The following is a 24,687-nucleotide window of genomic DNA, read 5'->3' as shown; positions in this document are numbered from 1 at the left end:
AAACGAAAATGTGAAAAACAGCCTTCTTTAGTGACATCCTATCCTTACTTTATTGTTTTAATTCTTCATCAGGCTATAATGGGAGCTTAGAGGCGAGGAAGTTACCAGCATGGCTGACGACCAAGTTTCATCTATTGGAAGCCCTCCTCTCTTACTGGTTGCCTGACAGTTTGCTTTTCTGTCTTTGGGTGTTGGGTGGATGAGATAGGCCAGATTCTGTGATGAGGGTGGTGAGAAAGACCACTGCAGCCTCCGGCATTGGGGGCATTCCAGGAACAAACTCGCAAAGATTTAACATTTCCTGAGAACAAAGAATGGTCCTTGGGCAACAAGGTATTTCTCTGAAGCAGGATTTCCAATAAGGAGTAAGGGACACACACTAGGGTCAGAATTCACGGCACATTTTAATACCTACAGACCTACAGATCTGAACAAAGCTCCTTCTGGGAATGAAAAGAACTCATACACTGCTTCTTATTTTGAAGAAAGCAGGTGATAAAATAGTGTGTTGAGGTGGGCTGCTGGGTAGCAGGCTCTCACTCTGTTCCAACACGAAGCCTCTGAATTTCAACCTCATGGGGATGCGACCTCAACTTTCACTTCCCTTATGGGTAACCAGAAGTTATCAAGTCAGGAACACCATTTAACTCCTCAAGTGATTGCAGAAATGACAGCTCAAATGCCAAATGCAGTTGTTGGTTGAAATGGAATTTTTTCTTTTTTTCTTTCTATTATAGTTGAATCTTGTCAAATACTTTTTTGCATCTAGTGAGATGATTATATGGTTTTTAGCATGATATATCACATTGATTTTTGGATGTTGAAACATTCTTGCATCCCTGGAATAAATCCCACTTGATCATTGTATATGATCCTTTTAATATCTTGTTGCATTCAGTTTGCTAACATTCTGTTGAGGATGTTTGCATCTATGTTCATCAGAGATATTAGCCTGCAACTTTTTTTTTTTTTTTTTAATAAGGGTTGCCTTTGTCTGGTTTTTCTATCAGGGGGTCTCCTAAAATAAATTAGGAAGCATTCCCTCCTTTTAATTTTTTTGGAAGAGTTTGAAAAGGATAGGTATTACATCTTCTTTAAATCTTTGGTAGAATTTATCTGTGAAGCCATCTGATCTTGGATTTTGTCTTTTGGGAGGTTTTTGATTATTGATTCAATCTCTTTATTTGTGATTAGTTTATTTGGATCTTTCATTTTTGTCATGATTCAGTCTTACAAAGTTGTATGATCCTAAGAATGTGCTCACTTCTTTTTAGTTGTCCAATTTGTTGGTGTATAGCTATCCATAATATTTTCTTATAAATTCTTTGTGTTTCTATGGTATTTGATATTTCTCCTCTTTCATTTCTGATTTTAATTATCAGTGCTGCTCTCTTCCTTCCTAGCTAAAGATCTGTCTAGCTAAAGTATTGTTAATTTTGTCTATCTTTTCAAAGAATCAGCTCTTAATTTTTAAAAAAAAAAATTGAGACTTGTGTCTCAACATATGATTTATCCTTGAGAAAGTTCCCTGTGCACTTGAGAAGTGTATTCTGCTGCATTTGGATGGGATGCTATATACATCTATCAAATCCATCTGGTTTAATGTTTAAGGCCACTCTTTCCCTGTTGGCTTTCTGTCTGAACGATCTATCCATTGATGTAAGTGGAATGTTAAAATCCCCTACTGCTTTTGTTTTGCTGTCGATTTCTCCCTTTAAGTCTATTAATAATACATTGAAGTCTTTATCTATGTGGTGCTTCTCAGGCGCATATATTTTAATACTATTGTGTCTTCTTGATGAATTACTTTATCATTGTGTATTGTCCATTTTTTTCAACTGTTACTTTTTTGGCTTAAAGACTATTTTGTCTGATCTGAGTATGGATACATCCACTTTCTTTTGGATGTCATGTCCTCAGAATGTTATCCGCCATTCCTTTACTTTAAGCCTATGTTTGTCATCAGAGCTGAGGTGAGTCTCCTGGAGGCAGCATATGGTTGGATCTTATTTTTTAATTCACCCAGTCATCTTGTGTCTTTTGATCATTGAATTCAATCCATTTATATTTAGGGTGATTATTACTAGATGAGGACTTAGTACTTCCATTTTATCTTTTGCTTTCTGGTGGCTCTATATCTCCATTGTTTCTTTTTCCTTGTGTTTCTATCTGCTATTTTGGTTTGGCGGTTTTCATATGATGTTTTCCTCAGTTTCCTCTTTTTTTTTTTTTTCTGTTTTATGCCTCTGCTCTAGATTTAAGCTTTGTGGTTACCATGGTGTTTGTATAAAATGTCTCATAAATTAAAAAAAAAAACTCCATTTCTCCTGATAGTATCTTATCTCCATATACCTATGTGAGTTCCATCCTTTTCCTCTTCCCCTTTTGTGTTTTGTCTCCAATTGTCCCTTTTTATATTAACTTTGTTACAAATTGAAGTATAGTTGTTTTGTCTTTTTTCCTTGAATCTTTATACTTTAATAAAGTGTTTAAGAACTTATTCTGATACTGAGTTGCAATTTTCTGATCTTTCCATCTACTTATCACACTACTAATGATTTTGTGTACTTTTGCCTTTTGTTTCTGGTAGAAAGATTCCTTTCAACATTTTTTTTATAAAGTGGGTCTAATGTTGATGAATTCCCTCAGCTATTGTTTCTATGGGGAAGTCTTTATTTCTCCTTTGTATCTGAATGATAACTTTGCTGAATAGAGTACTCTTGGATGATAGTTTTTATCTTTCAGTATTTTGAGAATATTATTCTACTCTCTCCAGGCCTATAGCTTCTGCTGAGAAATCTGCTAATTCTATAACTGGGATTTCTTGTAGGTTACAATCCTTTTTTTCCCTGGCTGTCTTTAAAATTCTTTCTTTAGAATTCTTTATTTCCTCCTTTCTCTCTTTCTTCTTCTAGGATATCCATTATCCTAATGTTGCCCTTCCTAAGAGTCAGATAGTTCTCATAGAATTTCTTCATTGAGACTTGATTTTCTTTCCTCATTTATGTCCTTTCCAGATTTCTATCTTTGAGCTTGCTAATTTCCTCTTCCCTATGGTCTACTCTATTTCCAGTGCTTTCTAAGGCATTCTTCATCTTGTTTATTGAGGTCTTTAGCTCCAGAATTTCTGTTTGGTTATTTATTAGAGTTTCAATCTCTTTGGTAAAGTATACTTTCTGCTTATTAATTTTATTTTTGAGCTCATTTAACTGCCTTTCTGATTTTTCTCTTACCTCATTGAGTTTCTTGATAGTTTTTTTTTGAATTGTCTATCAGATCATAATATTCTATGATTTTAAGTTTGGTGTCTGGAGAATTGTCGTTTTCTTTTTGCAATACTGTGTTACTGTGGTTCCTCATGGTGTTTGATGAGTTGTTCATGTGATGATGCATTCTAAGTACTGAACACCTCTCTTCCTTAGATAAAGTTGGTTTAGTTTTGTTTTTTCACATATCTCTAAGAATTCAATGTTAGAAATTAGAGGCATTTCTTCTGTTTTCCAATAGGTGGCGCTATCACATGAAATTTTGATTTCTCTTACCTCAGGTGTCTCTGATTGTATTTGAAAATTGGCACTTTGCATCCTTCACTTCTTCTATCCGAGGTGTTGCCCAGGGCCCTCATTATCACTGCTGTGCCTCCAGGATCACTGGTGCCTCAATGCTTCCACTGTCACTGGGATCACTGCTGGGGGCACCAGGAAGTGGGCTCTTTCATCAAGCTCAGGATCTCTTGAGTTGCAGGCTCCCCTACAACAGGGTAAGGTGGTGGGGAGCTGGGGTAGTGCAGGCACCTCTGCCATGTTTGGTGTTGTAAGGTTCACAGGCTCTGCTGCTGCAGGCAAAGGGCAAAGGGCCTGGGGTTGTGGGAGCCTCTGAGGCTGGAGGGACAGCCTGCTACCCCTGCTGCCCCTTTATCTTTGGCCGTGGTCACACTGTGGCTGGAGGCCAGAGTTGTTTGCACCTTCTCCTCTGCTGCTGCTGCTGTTCTCTGGGGCTCTGGGGTGGCTTCTGTGGGTGGTAATCTGAGATTGCAAGCATCATCTCTACTGTTTCTCTGGTCCTAACTTCCCTATTTGTTCAAACACACCCATTTTTAGATGTACAGATAAGTGGAATTCCCCAGCACCCTGGTGTGTTAGGCAGAGGTGCCTGTGTTGAGCTGTGGATGTCTTTCTGGTTGTAGATTGAAGGGGAGAAACAAAGAGAGTTTCTCACATCACTGTGATGCTGATGTCACTCCCTCACAACTTTATTTTGGTATACTATACATCTTACTTCTAGTAAAACTAAGTTTTACTAGAATATACATAAATGATTCAGGGAATTTCTGAGAGAGGTAGACTTTCTGAGTGCTCATGTATCAGAATATACCTTTCCTTTTCTCTGCATTTCAAATGGTAGTTTGGTTGAAAGCAAAATTCTAAATTCATGATCACCTTTCAAAACAATTCAGATTTTTTCTCCAGCATTTTGATACATCAAAGTTCAGATGCTCATTTGTTTTAAATTCTTTTATACAGTATCTTTTCTTTTCCCTCTACGAGAACTTTCAGTATGGTTGGTTTCATTTATTCAACAATTATTTATTAAGAAGGTATTATGTACAGAGCAGTATTCCCAATGCTGGAATTAAAAGAGTGAACAGAAGAGAATTTTTTGTCCTCAAGGAGTTTGAATTATATTGGAAGGAGCAAAAAGACAAGCAAACAAACAACTCAAACATATGGTATGTCAGTGATAAATGCTGCGGAGAAAAATAAAGTAGAAAAAGAGGATGAGATGTTCTAGGTGGAAGCGGTCAAGTGCTGACATTTTAAGTATGAAGAAAAGGAATTAATGAAGTACCTTTGGTCATAGATGTGAAGAAGGTGAAGGTGCAAGTTGTACAGACATCTGGGGGAAGAACACTCTTGAAGAGGAAACTTCATGTGCAAAGGCCCTGAGGTGTGAACATGTTAGGGATGTTAGAGGGAAAACAAGGAGTTATTATGCTTAGTTGGAATAGACCAATAAAAGGAAAAGTTATAGGAGATAAGATCAAGGCAAGAGAGTATGGGGGGGAGGGCTTAAATTCTGTAGGACGTATTAGACCATTTTCCAAATTCTGGCTTGACTCTGAGTAAAATGAGAAACCATTAGAGGGTTGTGATATGAGGAATGACATCTTCTGAATTATATTTTGAAAGATCACTCTGATTGCAGACTGGGAATACACTATAGAGGAGGCAAGAATAAAAGAAGGGAGAATTAATGAATTTACCATAACATTCCCAGAGAAACATGGTGTGGTTTGAAGAAGAGTAGTAATAATATATGTGGTGAAGAGAAGCCACACTTTAGATTGAATTTATTTCTTTGTAATTTTTAACTTAGAAAAATTTTATACTTATGAAAATATTATATGAATAGTATAAAGTATGCTTATAAAAATATTAAATGAATTGTTTAAAGACCCCGATATATCCTTAACCCAGATTCCCCAGTTGTAATATTTACCACATTTGCATTTCACTTTTTATATCAACACATTATAATTTCTGATCCATCTGGGAACAAGTTGAAAACATGATGCTTTTATTTCTACGACATGCAGTATATATTCCCTAAGAACAGTACATTCTCTTTATATAACCACATACAATGATCAAAGTCAGGAGAATAACACTGATGCAATTCTGTTACTTAATCCATAGACTCTGTTCAGATGTTGTCTGTCATCTCAGGAATGTCCTTTATAGAAGGAAATCTTCTATAAAGATCCTATGTTGATTATGTTGAAGAAGAGAGGGTAGAAATTCCTTAAGGAGTAGAGGTTAACTTGGGGAGATAAAGATGAATCAAGTATGACTCTAAGGTTTTTCACTCAAGCAACTAGAAAGCAGAGTTACTATTCCCTGAGACTGGAAGGACTTGGAAAGTAACATGTTGGTGTCCATGTCTGGGAGGCGGGGAAGAAAGGTGCAGGAATTCAGCTTTGGATGTACTACATTGGAGATGTTTATTGGCGATGACATCCAGTGCATATGCAAGTTTGTTCTTTGTGATTTGAAATTCCACTCCGATGTGCCCAAATGTTAGTCTTTTCTATTAACTCAACTCAGCTGTGGGTGTGATCCTTTAACATAAAGGTGTCACCTTTTTATGTGTAGGAAATGGTCTTTGATTATTTGAGCATTCCATTCCTTTTTGCTCTCTCCAGATGATGTTGGAACTTCTTGATTTGCCCTGGGTGTTTGGTAGCATTTCTTTTCAACATTTTCTCTTGGTGCATTTTGTTCTTGTTCCACTCATGAAAATCTTTCTGAACATTCTTACAAGCTCACTAATTTGTTAGTTTGGTGCATTTTCTATTCAATAACAACTGTAGTTGAATTTATTTCATATAATTTATTCTGAGGGTATTAATTGCATTTAAAGTTACTTTACCCTCTTTGTCCTTTTAGCAAACTAGATAGTCTGTTTCGATTGCCTGAGGAGTTTGACATCTTTTTAATGTAGCATTTGCTTTCTTTAAATGTTCAGTGATTATTCCCATCTTTTACCTGTTGGTTTGCTCTGCAGATGTCATCACTTGCTCACTGATGTACCTGAAGCACACAATGTCTTCTCCAACCCCACACTCTTCTATTTTTGTGTAGTTTAGAGGTGACTTCTCCCAGGTGGTATCAGCTTGCACCAATCCTTTTAATATTTAACCTTGATCAGCATAGTAGCCTGTTAATATCACTCTTTTTGTCCTGCCCTCCTCCAATCCTTTCTCCATTCTGCTGCCAAAGCTAAGCTTTTATAATTGAAACACTAAAATATCATTTGATATTTAAATTTTTGCATTTCTAATAATTTTCAGAATAAAATGGGAACTCCTCAGCATGGCAACATGTTGTGTATTTGTCAAGGTTCATTTACAGATATTCATCTCTTTTCTACTCATTTACCTCATGTTCCTGGTACGTCTAACTACTGGTAATCCATGCCTTTTCTCAGACTCTTGTCTTTACCTGGGGTTCTCTAACTCTTCCTCTCTGCATCTGGAACTTCAATGCATCTTCCAAGATACAGCACCTGTTACATATCTGTGCCCAAGCATAACTCTATCGCTATGATATTGTGATGCTTTCACTCCCCACTAGATTAAATTGAATGACTCCCCTTTCTGAATTCTTGTGGCATTTTCAATGTACCTGGAGGTGTTGTTGTAAATAATCTATGTACTTGTCTCTCCCCTAACAGATAAAAGGAGATTGAAATGTAGGGAAGGATATGTTTTATTCATCTCAGAATATTTACTACCTATGACATGAAAAATACTTAAAATGATATGATTTGTTTATTAAATGAAGTGAGAGATCCCAAAGTAGATTATAGATACTCCTCTAGAAAAAGGAGGGGTCCTGGGGCCTGAAGTCTACACACTCATGAGGATGTGGATTGCTTAATGCCTTTTTTTTTTTTTTTTTTGGTAAGACTACAATTTTTCCAGGACTCTTACTTTGTAGGCTGGGCTCTGATGTTGGTTCTAGCATAGATTTCCTATAAAACAGCCACAGGAGCTAATTCCATGTCTTACTTCTACTACTGAGGTAGTCCTCAGGTCGTGGGCAATGGGTAGGGCTGTAGGCAAAGCATTGGGAAGGGAACTTGTAAGACTCAAGGAAAAAGCCCCTATCAAGCCTTGGGCAAAGCCGAGGAGCAATCCTGTGTGTGGGGTGAGGTCAGAGATCAGAGAAGAACAAGGAAGAAACAGTTCAAGCAGGATGGGGGGGTGGGGGAGCATCCTGGAGCTCCAATGACAGATGTAGAACTATAAAGGCCAGTCAGACATATTTAGTATGTTATGCTAAGAGAAGGCTCTGATGTATGAGGCAATGGGAGGCCAGGGGGAGTTTTTAAGGAAAACAAAATCATTTATGGTATAATTTGGACTTCATTTTTCTGTGTCTAGCTGTACCTTGGGATCTATAGAGAGAAGAAATGATGTGTAGTATGAAAAAGAACTTCCCAGGAATGACAAGAAGATCTGTAAATCTGGGGCATAAGCTGAGAGCAGGGTGGGGAAAGAGGGGTCATGACAAAAATGATGCTTTGAAATATAAGTTGGGGTTAGACTGCATGGTAGTTATCAGACTTCATTCTTTTCACTAAAAGGAACCAAAGAAGGCTTTTAAGCAGGAGGACGAGAGAGAGCAAAGGAAAACTGGAGTTTGAGGCCAGGCTTCTTGCTGTGCTTCAGGAGTCAATCACAGAGATAAGAGATCACTGCCCAAGGCAAGGTGGTTCCCAGAAAGCTAAGGCGGCAGCAGCCCTGCTCCCTTAGGAGAGTGTCCTCTGGGCCCACAGTTTATTCCAGGTCCTGACATCACTTACTGGATTAGACTCAAATGTGGCCCTTTCAGAGATACCGTTGACAAGGGCAAGGTAATTTTTCACCATTATTTCACCCATTCAGTTAACAACTCATGCCTAATACACCCCCTCAAAAAAAAAATCGATTTAGTTCTAAAAGAAATTCAGTATTAAAAACAGGTACAGAAATGACTAAAATAAATAATTTAAATGGAAATTAATAAAGCAAAGAAAGGAGAAATGCAACACTTAGGTAAAGCATTTTGAGGATGCAGCTAAGAATGTATAAGGGGACCAGGGAGGCTGGCAAAGGAAAAGAAATTTGAGTTTCCAGCTCAGGGATGTACAGGAGGAAATGAATATGGTGGCGTATTTGGGGAAGAGGAAACACAATGAAGATATAGGGATGCCATACCCTCTTCTCCTCCTCATCCTTCCCTTTACTCTTTTCCTTTTCCTTCTCTGTCTTTCCCTTCCCTCATTTCTCTTTCTTTCACAAACTCATTCAACTAAATGTTGAACTAGTGTTCACATTTTTTTTTTCCTACAAAAAATGGGTGAGGCGGAGTCTTTAAATAATAATAATAACTAGTGTGTCTCGAACATTCGATCTGGGTGCTTTCTGAGTTTCATGTGTTTTCCTCTTCAAAATGTCTTTGTCCCAAACCAAGGGCAAATTTCAAAACCTGAGCCTGAATTTTTAAAAAATCCAAACATATAGATAACATCTAAACTTGACATCCAGGGAAAGTAACAGAGCATTGAGTTTCATTAGTGACTCTTATCTGCCAGTGTTTACTGAACCCCATTTGGCAAGTTCTATATATAACACATGTCAAAGCCCCAGCTGAGCTCATCCTGTGTACCATGACTGGCACGTGGGTGCTGGCTCAAATGTTCTAGGTCCCCAGGTCCTGCCTGTGGGGTTTCTCCCCCTGGCCCATCTGTCACAATGCCCACTGCTTCTCTCAGGCACTCTCTCAGTTTTCCCATTGTAGGGACTGTTCTTCTTAGCAAGCTATTACTCCTCAGTGAGGCATGGGAAGCATTTCTGAACAGCATTTACTATTTTTATTAGCAAATGAAGATATTTCTTTCCAAGATTTTTAAGCTCAGAACTTTTATTTTGTGCAATAACTTGAGATATCCCCCATTCTATTAGGGTATCCAACTCTAATACATAAAGCAATAGATTAGGAAATATTTAGCAGTCTAAGTTCTAACAAATCTATTTACTTTGGTTGAATGGATGTTGCTCTTAATTGTCACTGAGAAATTTGACAGTAAGGAAAATATGACATTGCCCGTATCTCAAATGAGAATTGTCTGCAGATTTCAATGTTTCAACTTCAATTTGGAGAATACAGTTCTTCAATGTAATATTGATAAAATAATGCTGTCTATCCCTGTGCCCATCTCTTCTCAAGTATCAGGCTGCTGTGAACATGTGGGAATGCCCTTGTACCTACACAGGTAAGGAAGTGACTGACAGTGTGGTATAGGATATGCACAGTCATGGCTACAACCAAGTCATGCATATGGGAGAATTTAAGCGTTTCTCTGAGAAAGAATGAAGGAGAGGAGAAATAAAATTTTTATGCCAATTAATTAAAAATTTCTTTTAACCCCTGGAATCATATCCCATATGCAGAGTAATACTTCTTGGACATACATTTTTTTTTTCCATTTTTTTGGCCCTGGGAAGAAATTAGGCGCAAATCCCTATCTGATCTCCCTTAATACCTATGACTCTCTCCTTACTACCTATGACTCTCAAAAGCCTTTACTTCTTCATTGTCTTCCTCCTCTAGGCTCCATTCTAGTGCTTGTTTTCAAAAGCCGATGAGACATCTTGATAGAGGGAGATAACCACACAGTCTTCAGGAGAACAAAAAAGAGAAAGTGCCATGTAGAAGGAGGCAAAGAGAAAGAGTGTGTTTGTTTTTAAAAAGGAACGCACTCTAGGAGGAAACAAACTTTTAACCTCTTTTTTCACTGTGTTACATAGCCCAGAGTGGGAGCTGGGTTCCTCGGAAGTGATATGAGAGAGTGCCAGGGGGATCTGCAGGCAGATTGAGAGAGTGCATGGCACAGTTCAGCAGAAAGATAAAGCAGAATAAAGAAGCTGTGATCTAAGCCAGACCATCTGGGAGTCTTATGCAATATCCCTGAGGAACACGTATGCAAAAACCCTTAACAAAAAAATTTTTTTTTGTCTTTTTGCCTTTTCTAGGGCCACTCCGTGGCATACGGAGGTTCCCAGGCTAGGGGTCTAATTGGAGCTGTAGCTGCTGGCCTACACCAGAGCCACAGCAACACCAAATCTGAGCTGCGCCTGTGACCTACACCACAGCTCACTGCAACGCCGGATCCTTAACCGACTGAGCAAGGCCAGGGAAAGAACCTGCAACCTCATGGTTCCTAGTCAGATTTGTTAACCACTGAGCCACGACGGGAACTCCTACAAAATATTAACAAGAAAAATTCAACAGCACATTAAAATAATCACACATATCGACCAAGTGAAATTTATCCCTGGTTGGAAGAATGGTTCAATATACATAAACCAATCAATGTGACTCACCTCATCAGCAGAATAAAGGATAGAAATCATAAGAGCACCTCGATGGATATAGAAAAAGCATTTGATAAAATTCAACACCCTTTCATAATTAAAAAAAAAACTCTCAAAAATTATGTGTTGAAAGAACTTACCTCAACACAATTAATGCCACATATGAAAAATCCATAGCTAACATCAGATTCAATTGTGAAAAACTGAAATCTTTTCCTCTAAGATCTGGAACAAGGCAATAGCACTCTTGCTATTTCTATTCAGCATGATCTGAAATTAAAAAGAAATTAAAAGAGCAATTTAAAAGAAATAAAAAGAGCAAGAAAAAGAAATAGAAAGTATCTAAAAGTGCCCTGATGGTGCAGCAGGTTAAGGATCCAGTCTTGTCACTGCTGGGGCTCAGATCACTATGGCATGTGTTGGATCCCTGGCCCTGGGACTTAGGTATGTTGTGGGTGTGGCCAAAAAAAAAAAAAAGATGACAGTTCTGAAAACATTTAAATTTAAAATTTATACAATTGGAGTTCCCGTCATGGCTCAGTGGTTAGCGAATCCAACTAGGAACCATGAGGTTGCGGGTTCGATCCCTGGCCTCGCTCAGTGGGTTAGGGATCCAGCGTTGCCGTGAGCTGTGGTGTAGGTTGCGGATGTGGCTCGGATCCCTCGTTGCTGTGGCTCTGGCGTCAGCCGGTGGCTACAGCTCCGATTAGACCCCTGGCCTGGAAACCTCTATATGCCACAGGAACAGCCTTAGAAAAGGCAAAATTGACAAAAAATAATAATAATAAATAAAATAAAATAAAATAAAATTTATACAATTGGATGATTGTCATGGGGGTGAGCAAACAGAAATAAAAAACATCCAAATAAGGGAAGAAAGAAGTAAAATTATGTCTCTTTGCAGATGTGATATTATAAGTACGAAACCTTAAAGACAAAAAAAACCCAAAAAAACCTGTTAGAACTAACCAATGAATTAATTTAAATATGTAGGACAGAAAATCAACATACAAAAATCAGTTGCATTTCTGTAAGCTAACAATAAGCTATCTGAAACAGAAATTAAGGAAACAATCCCATTAACAATGGCATAAAAAAAGAGGAATAAACTTAAGTAAGACTTTACTTCGAAAACTATAAACCACTGATGAAAGAAATTAAAGCAGATAGAAATAAGTGGAAATACTCTGTAATATTCATGGATTAATATTATTAAAATTATTACCTAAAGTAATCCATACTACCATAAGTGATCTGCAGATTTAATACAACCTCTATCAAAATCGCAATGTAATTTTTTATAGACATAGAAAAAAATTTTCTAAAATTCATATGGAACAATGAAGACTCTGACTAGCCAAAGTAATTTTGAGCAAAAATAACAAAACTAGCGGCATTACATTTTCTGATTTCACAATATATTACAAAGCTATATAAAAACTACACAAAGCTGTAATAAAAACATATTACAAAGTAATTACAATAGTATGGTACTGGCAAATAAACAGACTCATAGACAAATGGAACAGAGTAGAGAATCCAGAAATAAACCCATGTGTATATGGTCAACTGATCTTTGATAAGAATACAAAGGGGAAAGTATAGTCTCTTTAATAAATGGTCTTGGGAAAACTGGATGCAGAAAAATGAAACTGGTGCATCATCTTACACTACACACAAAAGTTAACTCAAAATGAATTAAAGATTTAATGGTAAGACATGAAACCACAAAAACTCCTAGAAGAAAACACAGGGGAAAAGACTTTTGACACTGGCCTTGAAATGATTTCTTGGATGTGACATTGAAAGCATAGGCAAAAAAAGGAAAACTAGATAAGTGAGATTATATTGCACTAAAAAGTTTCTGTACAGCAAAGGAAACTATCCACAAAATGAAAGGGCAACCTATGGAACTATGAGAGAAAATATTTGCAAAGCATGTATCTGATAAAGGGGTAAAATCAAAAATATATTAGGAACCCCTATAATTCAAAAGCAGAAAACCCCAAATAACCTCATTCAAAATGGGCAAAAGAGGAGTTCCCTCTGTGGTACAGTGGGTTAAGGATCTGGTGTTGCTACAGCTATAGTATAGGCTGCAGCTCCGGCTCAGAGTTGATCCCTGGCCTGTATGTCATGGGTGCAGCTGAAAAAGAAAAAAAAAAAAAGGACAAAAGAACTGAATAGACATTTCTTTAAAGAAAACATACAAATGGCCAACATGTACATGAAAAGGTGCTTAACATCTCATCAATCATGAGAGAAATGCAAACCAAAACAATGAGATATAACCTCATAGCTATTAGAATGGCTATTATTAAAACAACCTAAAGGAGTTCCCTTTTGGTGCAGTAGGTTAAAGATCTGGCATTGTCACTGTAGGGCCTCAGGTTGCTGCTGCTATGGTGCTGTTCAATCCCTGGCCTGGGAACTTCCATATGCCACAGACACAGCCAAAGGAAAAAAAAAAACCTAAAATATAACAAATGTTGGTACAGATGTGGAGAAAAAGGAACCGTTGTACACTCTTGGCTGGAATGTTGCAGCCACTATGCAAAACAGTATGGAAGTTCCTCGAAAAATTAAAATAGGATTACCATATGATCCAGCAATCCCTTCCTGGGTATATATTCAAGGAACACAATCAGGATATCAAAGAGTTATTTGCAATCCCATGTTCACTGCAGCCTCAGCTTTATTCACAATAGTCAAGACATGGAAGCAAACTAAATGTCTATTACTGGATGAATGGGAAAACAAAGTGCGGTATATATAAACAACGGAATATTATTCAACCTGAAAAAAGGACATCTAGCTCTTTGTGATAACATGGGTGTACCTGGAGAACATTATGCTCAAGTGAAATGAGCCAGACACAGAAGGATAACTACCACATAATACCACTTATTTGAGGAATCTAAAATAAAATAGTAGCAGGGAGAAGAATAGTATATGCCAGGATCCGGGGGTGGTGGTGGGGGGCAAGGAAGTATTAGTCAAAGGGTACAAAATTTCAGTTATATATGATAAATCCTAGAAATCTGTAGAGTACAGAGGTTAGAGTTAACAATACTGTATCGTGTTCTTAAAATTTTGTTGAGGATAAATCTTATATTAAGTTTTTATACCGAAAAAATACTAATGATAATAAGAAGGTGGGAGGAAATTTTTGAAGGTGACGGACATGTTTATGGCATGGATTGTAATGATAACTTCACAGGTGTATAATGATATTTAAACTCATCAGGTTTTATACATAAATATACACACCTTTTTGTATGTCAATAATGCTTTCAAGAAGTGGGCTTTATAAAAAGCAATGGATAAGGAAACTAAGTGGATAAATATAAACAGCTATTGATTATTAACAGTATAAGACAATGGTTATAATGTTATGTGAGGTTTAAAATGTATGTAGGATTAAAATTTATGAAAATTATAAAAATAGATGGAGAGAGTAAACGGAATTAAAATATTCTGAATTTGTGTCAACATGAGGGGAGTGGCTGGAGTAATAATTTGTATTAGGCTATAATATGTAAAAGATGCATACTATAATCTCTAGGATTACCAGTACAAAAAGAGTAGAAGAATTTATAACTAAGAAGTTAATAGAGAAGGAAATGAAAATATATTTGAATAATCCAAAGGAAGACAGAGAAATAACATGGATGACTGAGTCAAACAGAAAATAAAATTATGATGATATACTAAAGACAACTTCAATCATAAGTTACTTCAAATGTAAATAAACAGTTCAAATAAAAGACAAGTGTTGTTAGAATGAATTAAAGAACCCAATCCCAATAATATGGGTTTTACAAAAGACACATTTCAAATGTTAGAACATGGACAACGGGGGCTCTACCCAATATCTGTGATAACCCATATGGGGAAAGAATCTGAAAAAGAATGCATATGGGTATGTGTATAATTGAGTCACTTTTTTCTTTCCTTTTTTAGGGCTGCACCTGTGGCATACAGAGTTTCCCAGGCTAGGGGTCAAATCGGAGCTGCAGCTGCCGGCCTTTGCCACAGCCACAGAAATGCCAGATCCAAGTCATGTCTGCAACCTATACCATAGCTCGCAGACAACGCCAGATCCTTAATCCACAGGGCAAGGCCAGGGATTGAACCCACATTTTCATGAACACTAGTTGGGTTTGTTGAGCCACGACAGGAATTCCCTAAGTCACTTTGTTGTGTGCATAAATTATCACAGTGTTGTAAATTAACTATACGTTAAAACTTTTAAAAAACGAAAAGTTAGAATAATAAAGGTTGCAAGTAAAAGGATGGAAAAAATGTAAAGTGCAAACATTAAACAAAAGAAGGCTTGGTGTATCAGAAAAAGTAGATCTTAAGGAAGAATCAAATATAGAAATAAAGAGGATACTTTAAAGTTGACCAACTGAAAAGAATACTGCACAATATATAACAAGAGTGGAAGACCATGACAAACTACTCTCAACTGCTTGCTTCTAGAACAGGGGAGAAATAAAGCCACCAGAAAAGAGAATGCATATAAAATATGTGGAATAAAATTAAATGTAATCTCAGTTGATTCTATAGAATACTAGAAGTAATAAATCAATGCACACAGACATTTTTAGAAAATGGGAATGAGAGAACATTTCTAAGTTTATTTAACAAGGCCAGCAAAACCTTGTTATACCTGACTATGGCATTGAGAAGAAAATTATAGACCAATCTTTCTCATAAGAGAAGCAAAATTTTGTACAAAATGCTACTGCTTCAAATAGAGTGATATATTAATGAGGTTTATACAATATATCAAAAGCAGTTTTATTTCAGCTACGCAAGTCTGGAGCATTCAAATCAATCACTGTATTTCATTACAATCATATGATTATCTCAATCATTATAAAAAACATATGAAATACCTCTATATGGAAAGCCACAACACATTACAACACATTATTGAGCCAAAGAAGATTACAGAAAATGAAGGGGAAAGAAAAGGCATTGGATGGCTGGAGGAACTCAAGGTGGCATTAAGAGTTACTTACAGCAGAATTGATGCAACATGATAAATCAACTGTATTTTAATAAAAAAAAATTTTTAAAGAAAAAGAAAATGGAGGGAAGAAGTTCCCTGTTTTGCAGTGGGTTAAAGATCCAGCATTGCCACCAACTGCATGCAGTTCGGATTTGATCCCTGGCCTGGGAATTTCCACATGCTGTGGACTGAGGCGGAGAAGGGGGAGAAAGAGAGAGAAAGAAGAAGAAAGGAGGGAAGGAGGAAGGAAGGGAAAGAAAGAGGGAGGGATGGAGGAAGGAAAGAAGGAAGGAGAGAGAGGGAAAGAAAGGAAGGAAGAGAGAAAGAAAAAAAGGAAGAAAGAAAGAAAAAAGAGAAAATGGAAGAATATATTATGTTCAGTGATTAGAAGACTCGATGTTGAAAATCTATTAATATCTATCTAAAGCTATTGGTATCTACTATTTCAAGGCATATCCATTAAAGACCCTACAAGTTTTTATAAGCAGATTTTAGAACTAAATGGACATACAGAAGGTCAAGTACAGCTCAGGTGACCTTAAGAAAAAGAAAGCTAGAAAAGCTGCACTACTTATGTGAAAACTTACTATACTGCAATTGTGATTTAGACACTGTGGTATTTGTCCAGGTATATAGATCAATAAACCAGCGGAACCTAGTGGAGCCCTAAAATGGACTAAGTTGTCTCATGTGGTCACCTAATTTATAACACAGCTGACACGGCAGTTTAGTAGGGGTGAGGATGGTATTTTCAATTAATAATTATGAGTCAATTGGTTAACCATATGAGAAAAAATAATCATGACCTCCTTTTTACATCATATTAAAAAGCCAATTCTAGATGAAATGTATATCTAAAAATGAAAAAAAGACGTTTAAGATAAATAGAAGATGAACACAGCATACCATCTTTAGTACATTTGAGTAGGCAGATTCCTTAATAGGACACAAAAGGGCTGACTGAAGGAAAATTTGACGTATTTGTAATACTGAAAACTAAATGTTCTGTTTATCAGAAGATACCAATTAAGCAGTTAAAGGGAAGTGGAAGGACATATTTACAATACATATCTCCAGCAAAGGAGTAATACAGGCTACATAAATAACAAATAAATAATCAGTAAGAAAAAGCAGACCACCAAATAGAAATATGATGAGACTTCAACAGGCACTTTACAAAACAAGATATCCAAGTGTCCAATAGATACGTAAGAATGTGCTCATCTTTATTATTTATTAGGTAACGGCAGATTAAAACCACAATGCAATATGGCCATTTAACTACTATAATGGCAAAAGTAAAAAGGACAGAGAATTCCATGTATTCTTGAGGCGGTGGAACAACTAAAACACTCATCTACTATTAGTGGGAATTTATATTGGAAACTGTGGTTTACACCAAAACTGAACATATACATACCAAATAATCCATCAGTACCACACTTTGGTAAATTCCCAACAGAAATGCATACTTATTTTCACAAAATATATTTATAGGAATGTTCAGAGTAGTGTTATTTATAATAGCCCTATAACTGGAAACAACACCATTGTTCATCAACAATAGAATGGATAAATTGTGAAATATTTATACAATGATATAGTATACTAAACAAGGATAAAATAACTAAACTAGGGAGTTTCCTGGTGGCTCAGTGGGTTAAGGATCTCTCACTGTCACTGCTGTGGCTTGGGTCGCTGCTGTGACATAGGTTCAATCTCTGGCCTGGGAACTGCTGCATAAACATAGCTGAAAAAAAAAAAGAAAAGAAAGAACTATAAAAATGAATGAATCTCAAAGCATACTGTTGAGTGAGTTAAACTAGAGACACACAAAAGGGGACACTGAATTGATATAGAATTCAAAGTAGACAAACCTACTGTATGGTTTTAGTTGTCAGGTTAGTGATTACCTTTTGGTGGGGATATGTTTACCATGTTAAAATGCATTGAGCTGTATCCATATAGCTGAGCACTCTACTATGTTAGTTTTCAATAATAATATTTACATTAATTTTAATAAGTTTACTAAGTTCTGTGAATATAATGGAAAACACGATTCTTCCCTGTTCAGTCAATGTTTGTAAGGCAGAAGTGTAATATGGTCTGTGTGTTAAGTACCATAATAGAGATAAGCATGGTGAGTTCCATGCGACAGAAGAGAAATGGCACACAACCTGAATTGAGAGTGGAGATTAGGAAAGATTTCCTGTGAGAAATGATGCCTTAGTTGATTTAAAAGAGAAATAAGAGGAGTTCCCGTCGTGGCTCAGTGGTTAACGAATCCGACTAGGAACCATGAGGTTGCAGGTTTGATCCCTGGCCTTGCTCAGTGGGTTAAGGATCCGGCGTTGCCATGAGCTGTGGTATAGGTCACAGACGAGGCTCGGATCCTGTGTTGCTGTGGCTCTGGTGTAGGCCAGCAGCTGCAGCTCTGATTAGACCCCTAGCCTGGGAACCTCCATATGCCGCGGGAATGGCCCAAGAAATGGCAAAAAAGACAAAAAAAAAAAAAAGAAAAGAAAAGAAATAAGAATTAGCCAGGTATTTCAGGGTTGTTAACTGCAAACAGAACCCACGTTAGCTGGTTTAATTAAAAAGTGTTTATTAGAAGGTAATAGCTTACAGACTATCGTGGAATGTCTGGGAACCAGGCTTGGTTGCTACAAAGATATGATCCACACAGATAGAGAAAAATGTTCAATATCAGTCGAGGCTTAAGAGCAGAAACATCATTGGCTCCAACTACTGCTTCCTAAAATTCATGTTTAGCATGGGACACCTGTGCCATAGCTGTCCCAGAGCAACCAGACATTTCCACTACTGTCTTGTGAAATGCTCTAACCTTTTTGCACACTGACATCCCTCACTTTGCCTCCCAGTTTTGCAAATGCAACAGACTAGCAGAAACTAGGTCACATACAAGCACTGTAACTGCAAAAAAATCTGCACAGACATTTTCTGGCAGAGCAGAAAGGGTTAGAATGGATGTTGAATGAGCTAATTTATATAATCTGCTGTGAACTAAGTAAGGAATAGGAAAGTGAGGAGTTCCCTTATGGCATAGTGGGTTAAGGATATGGTATTATCATTGCAGCCCTTCAGGTTGCTGCTGTGACGTGGGTTTGATCCCTAGCCCAGGAATGTCCACATGCTGTGGGCATGGCCAGGAAAAAAAAAAAAAAAAGGTGAGAAATCCAAAAAGAAGGAAGAGCAGCTTTCAAGATACATTGCCATACAGCTATGTGAGTAGAACAAACATTCTTCATGGCTTCCCCTCCTTCTTATGTTAAGGTTTAGAAACTTGGGCTTAGGTGATGTGCAACTCACTTCTCCATGATGTACAATAAGGACACGTGTGTGTGTGTGTGTGTGTGTGTGTGTGTGTGTGTGTGTGTGTGTGTGTGTGTGAAAGAAAGAAAAAAAACAGATGGAGAGATACAGAGAGAGAGACAAGACTTTGGAGAACTTGGCAAACAACATCTGGTCTGGGGTTCAGTTTCTTCATTTGAAAAATCAGTTTAGTGATACATATAAAACACACAGGACTGCTGTGAAGGTTATACGAGACTATGTTCAGGCAAGCATCTCTTGTAGTACCTGGCACATAGAAGAGATTTAACATGAGCTTCTCATATCTGAAAGAGAGAGACAACAAGTTGGTGAGAAAGAAAGAGGGTATGAGACAAATGATACGAAATTGATCATACTTTCTTCTTTCAGAAGCTGGTCCTTCTAGGTCAGTAGCTGAAAAAACTGACGAGTAGAACTTAAGGTGGCACATTCATCCTTGATTCAGATAAGAACACAATATAATTTCATGTTTACCTGATGGAACTACTTTTCTACAGAGAAAAATAAAAGGCAAGTACAGAGATTACACATCACATAGAAGTATAAGCCTTAAAGTGGGTTGCGTGGAAATTCTATTCCATACCCGTGAAAGCAGAGGCTCTCTGGTGTCAGGTTACTGTTATTTTTAAAACTAGTTTTATTAAAGTATAAGTTTATATGCAAGAAAATTCACCACCTTTAAGTGTACAATTTGATGAGCTATGACAAATAGCTACAATTGTAACCAGCACAATAGAAAACATTTCATCACCCCTAAGTTCCCCTACACCCCTTTGAAGTCAATCTCTTCCCCTGCAACCTGGGCCCTGAGCTACACTGATCTTCCTGTCATATTAGTTTTGATTTTCTAGAAAAAGAAATCATTGAGCATGTAGCCTTTTGTGGCTGGCATCTTTTATTTAGTATAATTTCTCAACTTTATTATTGCACCTTTAAAGAGCCTCTTTGGACCCATTTCCCTGTCTTTCCCCCTCTTACGAAATTTTTATATACCGTCTACCTAGATTTTCTACACTAAAAGATTTTTCACACTTCCAAAACAAAATTTTCCCCCGGGGGGGTAGTACTGCCCAACTGAGAATACATGATTCAGCATAATGCTTTTCCACTGCCGTAGTATTGTATCAGTAGTTGGTTCATTTTTATTGCTGGGTAATTTTGATGGTATGAACAGACACTCAAGAAGTGAATAAGAATAACTGCAAATGTGTTACAAAGGTCAAGTACTAAGTGCATAATTCAATGACTGTTCTTTCTTAGTTTGATCCTCAGTTTCCCTGGTATCAGTTACCACACCTCTTACCACACAGTTGTTCACGTAAGGTCTGGGAGCAATTGAGACACTTCCTTCCCCTTCATTTCTCCATTTACAATTCATGTCAAATCCTGACAATTTCACCTTTAGATTATTTCTTGAATCTGGTCTCAAGGGATCAGATTTTGCCATAACCCAGAACATTCTAGACATGTAAGAATTTTTATTTTTATCTTAAAAGAAATAGGAGGCCACTGAAGGACCTTAAAGGAGAAAGTGAAATGACTTGATTATTGTAATTAAAGATTAATAAGTCTTTTATTCATTAAATGATAAATTAGAGTGTGAATAATAAATTAGAAGGGATCAAGACAGTATAGAGAAGGGATCTTTAGAGAGGAAAAATAATAATGGTGCTTTTATAAATTTAAGGATGGAGGATGGGAGAACTGGGAGACGTGCTATGATTTCAGGGGAGCCCACTAGAAGAACTTAGGCAAGTCTCATTGTTAGCTGATAATATAACTGTGATGAGAAATTCAGATATACTCTCATATTGCTTGTCGCTGGCTTCATTTAGCCAATTATTTTTTGCCAAACTAATGAGTATCCTAAAGTAATTAAGTGTTAATATGGATCATTTGCTGATGAGTTGGAAGGAATTAGAGAATTAGAATAACACATTAAAAAATATTCTATGTACTTAATGCATCTACTCTGTTTTCTATTCCTCTTAGGATTGTGTGTATATGTGTGTGCAGTGGTTGCTGCAGTACTAGCATCCATGTATCAGTTTCACATGGTCTGCAGTCCAATTTCACGCAAACTGTTTTGACTGTACAGATAGATGCATGTCTTTGGGGAGGTCTTTAGCCTGTTCAAGGTCAAGAATTAATGAGGTCTTTAGTCTATCCAAGGTCAAGAATCAATGACTTATCGTGTTTTCAGTGAATGTATGTTACAGCAAGCAGATAGATAGGCACAAGCAGAGAAGGGGGGTATGGGGCCAGCTGGCAGGACATCACACATCATGCAAACAGCAGAGTCCATGGGCAGACAAAGAAAAGCCAGAACCTCCAGACTGACAGGAAGCCACACATTTTGGGGGTGACAGTGCCCTGGAGGCAGATAAAGAAAGGTGGAAAAGGGCACAAATCTCTAGTGCCCGAATGTAACCTGTTGCTCATTATGCTCTCATTATTTAAAACAACAACAACAACAATCAGCTATGCGGATAAGAAGTACCCATCAAACACACCATAACACTGCCGATAAAACCAAATAAACACAAAAATCCCTTCTCCCTTTGGGAAGGTGGAGCTGGGATGAAAATTAAGGACTACGACCCCCAAACCCCACCTTCCTAGTGAATATTTCAACCATGCAATTGGATACCCCTTCTGTGCCAAAAAACAAAAACAAAAGCAAAATGAAGGGCAGCTGCTTGCCTTTCTGCCTGCCTCTCAAGACGTGTATTTCTCACCTAAATAAATCCTCACGTTTCTTTCTCAATTTCCGTCTCATTTCTGAATTCCTTCTGCGACAAGACAAGAACCTACTCTTGGGGAACACGTATACAGAAATGCATGTGACAACAGTCTTCATTCTTAAGGCTCATAAAGTTTACGTCATATAAATAAATAAATGACAAAGTCACATTGTCAGTACAATGTGAATGAAATGTGAACAAAATTCTGGAAGTTTGTTAGTTAACACTGGTGCTTTATCTCTCCCAGGTGACTTCTGAAGCATGGCTGGCCACAACACCTCCTCCTGTGATGATGCTATACTGACACCCCATTTAACCAGGCTCTACTTCGTAGTACTCATTGGAGGGCTGATGGGCATCATCTCCATCTTGTTCCTGCTGGTGAAAATGAACACCCGGTCCGTGACCACCACGGCCGTCATTAACCTGGTGGTTGTCCACAGTGTTTTTCTGCTGACAGTGCCTTTTCGCTTGACCTACCTCATCAAGCACACCTGGATATTTGGGTTGCCCTTCTGCAAATTTGTGAGCGCCATGCTGCACATCCACATGTACCTCACGTTCCTGTTCTATGTGGTGATCCTGGTCATCAGGTACCTCATCTTCTTCAAGCACAAGGACAAAGTGGAATTCTACAGAAAACTGCATGCTGTGGCTGCCAGTACTGCCCTGTGGCTACTGGTGATTACCATTGTGGTACCCCTGGTGGCTTCTCAGTATGGAATTCGTGAGGGGTATGATAAACACGATTGCTTTAAATTCCATAAAGAACTTGCTCATGTATATGCACAAGTCATCAACTATATTATAGTCATTATCGTCATAGTCATTGCAGTGGTTCTCTTGGTCTTTCAGAGCATCATCATTGTGTCAATGGTGCGGAAGCTACGTCACTCCTTGCTATCCCACCAGGAGTTCTGGGCCCAGTTGAAAAACCTTTTTTTCATAGTGGTCATTCTTATTTGCTTCCTTCCCTACCAGTTCTTTAGGATCTATTACTTGTACACTGTGGCACACTCAAGTCATTGTGACAACAATGTTGCATTTTATAATGAAATCTTACTGAGTGTAACAGCGATTAGCTGCTTCGATTTGCTGCTCTTTGTTCTTGGGGGAAGCCGTTGGTTTAAGCAAAAGATAACTGATCTGTGGAATCGCCTTTTGTGCCGTTAGCCACAAACTACAGTATTCAGAAGTACTTCCTTTATATTGAGAGTGAAAACAGGAATGGTTAGTTCATTACTTGATTAAAACGATGCTTTGATGCAGCCAAACAAAAGGACTATAAAATGTCAGAGCATTCTTTTCATTCTGTATTTAATGTCTACCATCTCTGGATGATAAACATACAAAGACTAGTGATGTTCAATCCACCTGGAGTTACAACACTGCATTATTTTCCAATGTAAAATGTCTGCTTGGCCCATCCAGGTACCATGGGTTTAATGGTTTCTGAGTTTCACTAGCTTATTTTAGTTTCCTCAGTTTGAAACATCGTCTTTTCTTTGGACCGGACTCAGCCCTCTAGTTCTTTTCATTCCACTTAACCTTAGTTAAGATTAATCTTGGTAATGATTCAGCTTCAAAAACACAAACTCCACTTAGCTAACCAGAAGAGATGTCCATTCAACTTATGCCCTCACAAAAAAAAAAAAAAAAAAAAACACAAACAGAGAAAGGGGCAAGAATAGTAAAAACACTTTTTTTAGATTACCATAGCTTTGGTGGGAAGTCACTTATTTAGAAATCAAGAGAAATAGAACTCTTGTAGCCTTCTTCTATAACCAGGTAATCTAGATTTGTTCTTTGAAAGATCAGGTTTAAGAACATGGAATCAACTCCCTGAATATATCCTAAAATAATTTAAAAGCTTACTGAACACATTTAAATAATGGTGACTGTAACTTAGAGAATTTTACTGATGAATGTGTTGCTAGGCATTAAATGAGTTCCCAAGGGAAGTGATTAAATTTTTCCCCTGTTTTTTGAAGAATTTCTAGATGTCTTGGGCCACAATTTAGATTTTCCTTGGAGACAGAAAATTATACTGAACTCTTTATAGAGTTGCATTCTACTCTTAAAGTTATATTTAAATAAATGAAAATATTCTTAAAAATAACTTCAGAAACACATAGAAAAATATTCATTTATACCATGAGATTAGGCTGCTAAGTTGAAACATAGTCTTGTCAGGTCTTTGCTCTTCTACCCATATTTCTACTATTTCCCTCAAAGTTTCACAGTTTTAGAGTTCCCTGGGGGCTCAGTGGGTTAAAGATCTCGCACTTTCACTGCTGTGGCTCAGGTCACTGCATGGTGATCCCAGTCCCGGGAACTTCGGCATGCTGTGGGATGCAGCCCCCAAAAAAAAAAGGTTTCAGTCTTGAAACTTTCCAAAGAAACGGTTCAGTTTCACATTTGAGTCTTCAGAATCTGAAGCAATTCATAGTAGGAGAAGAACCATGTGAATTTAGGTAACTTTTTTTCCCCCAGCAAGGTTAAATTTTTAGCATTTAAAGATTTTTTTTTAATTTGTATTACTCTATGGAACCACAAATTCATCAGATGGATAAGAAATACTCCTTGGGTTTTTATGATCACAAAAGTTACTGAGTCACATAAATTAATTTTGAGGAACAAAAAGCGAC

At 37.4% G+C, this 24,687-nt stretch overlaps 1 protein-coding gene across 1 annotated transcript in view; it reads left to right on the top strand.

Moving 5' to 3' along the window:
• GPR141 (G protein-coupled receptor 141) overlaps positions 1-24,400 on the top strand; it is a 49,423-nt gene extending 25,023 nt beyond the window's left edge. Inside the window, exon 3 of the mRNA XM_047763002.1 lies at positions 22,287-24,400. Coding sequence (XP_047618958.1) covers positions 22,301-23,212 — 912 coding nt within the window. The 5' untranslated portion in view covers positions 22,287-22,300 and the 3' untranslated portion in view covers positions 23,213-24,400. The remainder of the gene's footprint in view (positions 1-22,286) is intronic.
• The last annotated feature ends 287 nt before the right edge of the window (positions 24,401-24,687 follow it).

Source organism: Phacochoerus africanus, chromosome 16 (assembly GCF_016906955.1).
Source record: "Phacochoerus africanus isolate WHEZ1 chromosome 16, ROS_Pafr_v1, whole genome shotgun sequence".
In the NCBI taxonomy this organism is placed as follows: domain Eukaryota; kingdom Metazoa; phylum Chordata; class Mammalia; order Artiodactyla; family Suidae; genus Phacochoerus; species Phacochoerus africanus.
Note: the sequence above shows the minus strand (reverse complement) of the source record. Positions and strands in the feature narration are given on the sequence as shown.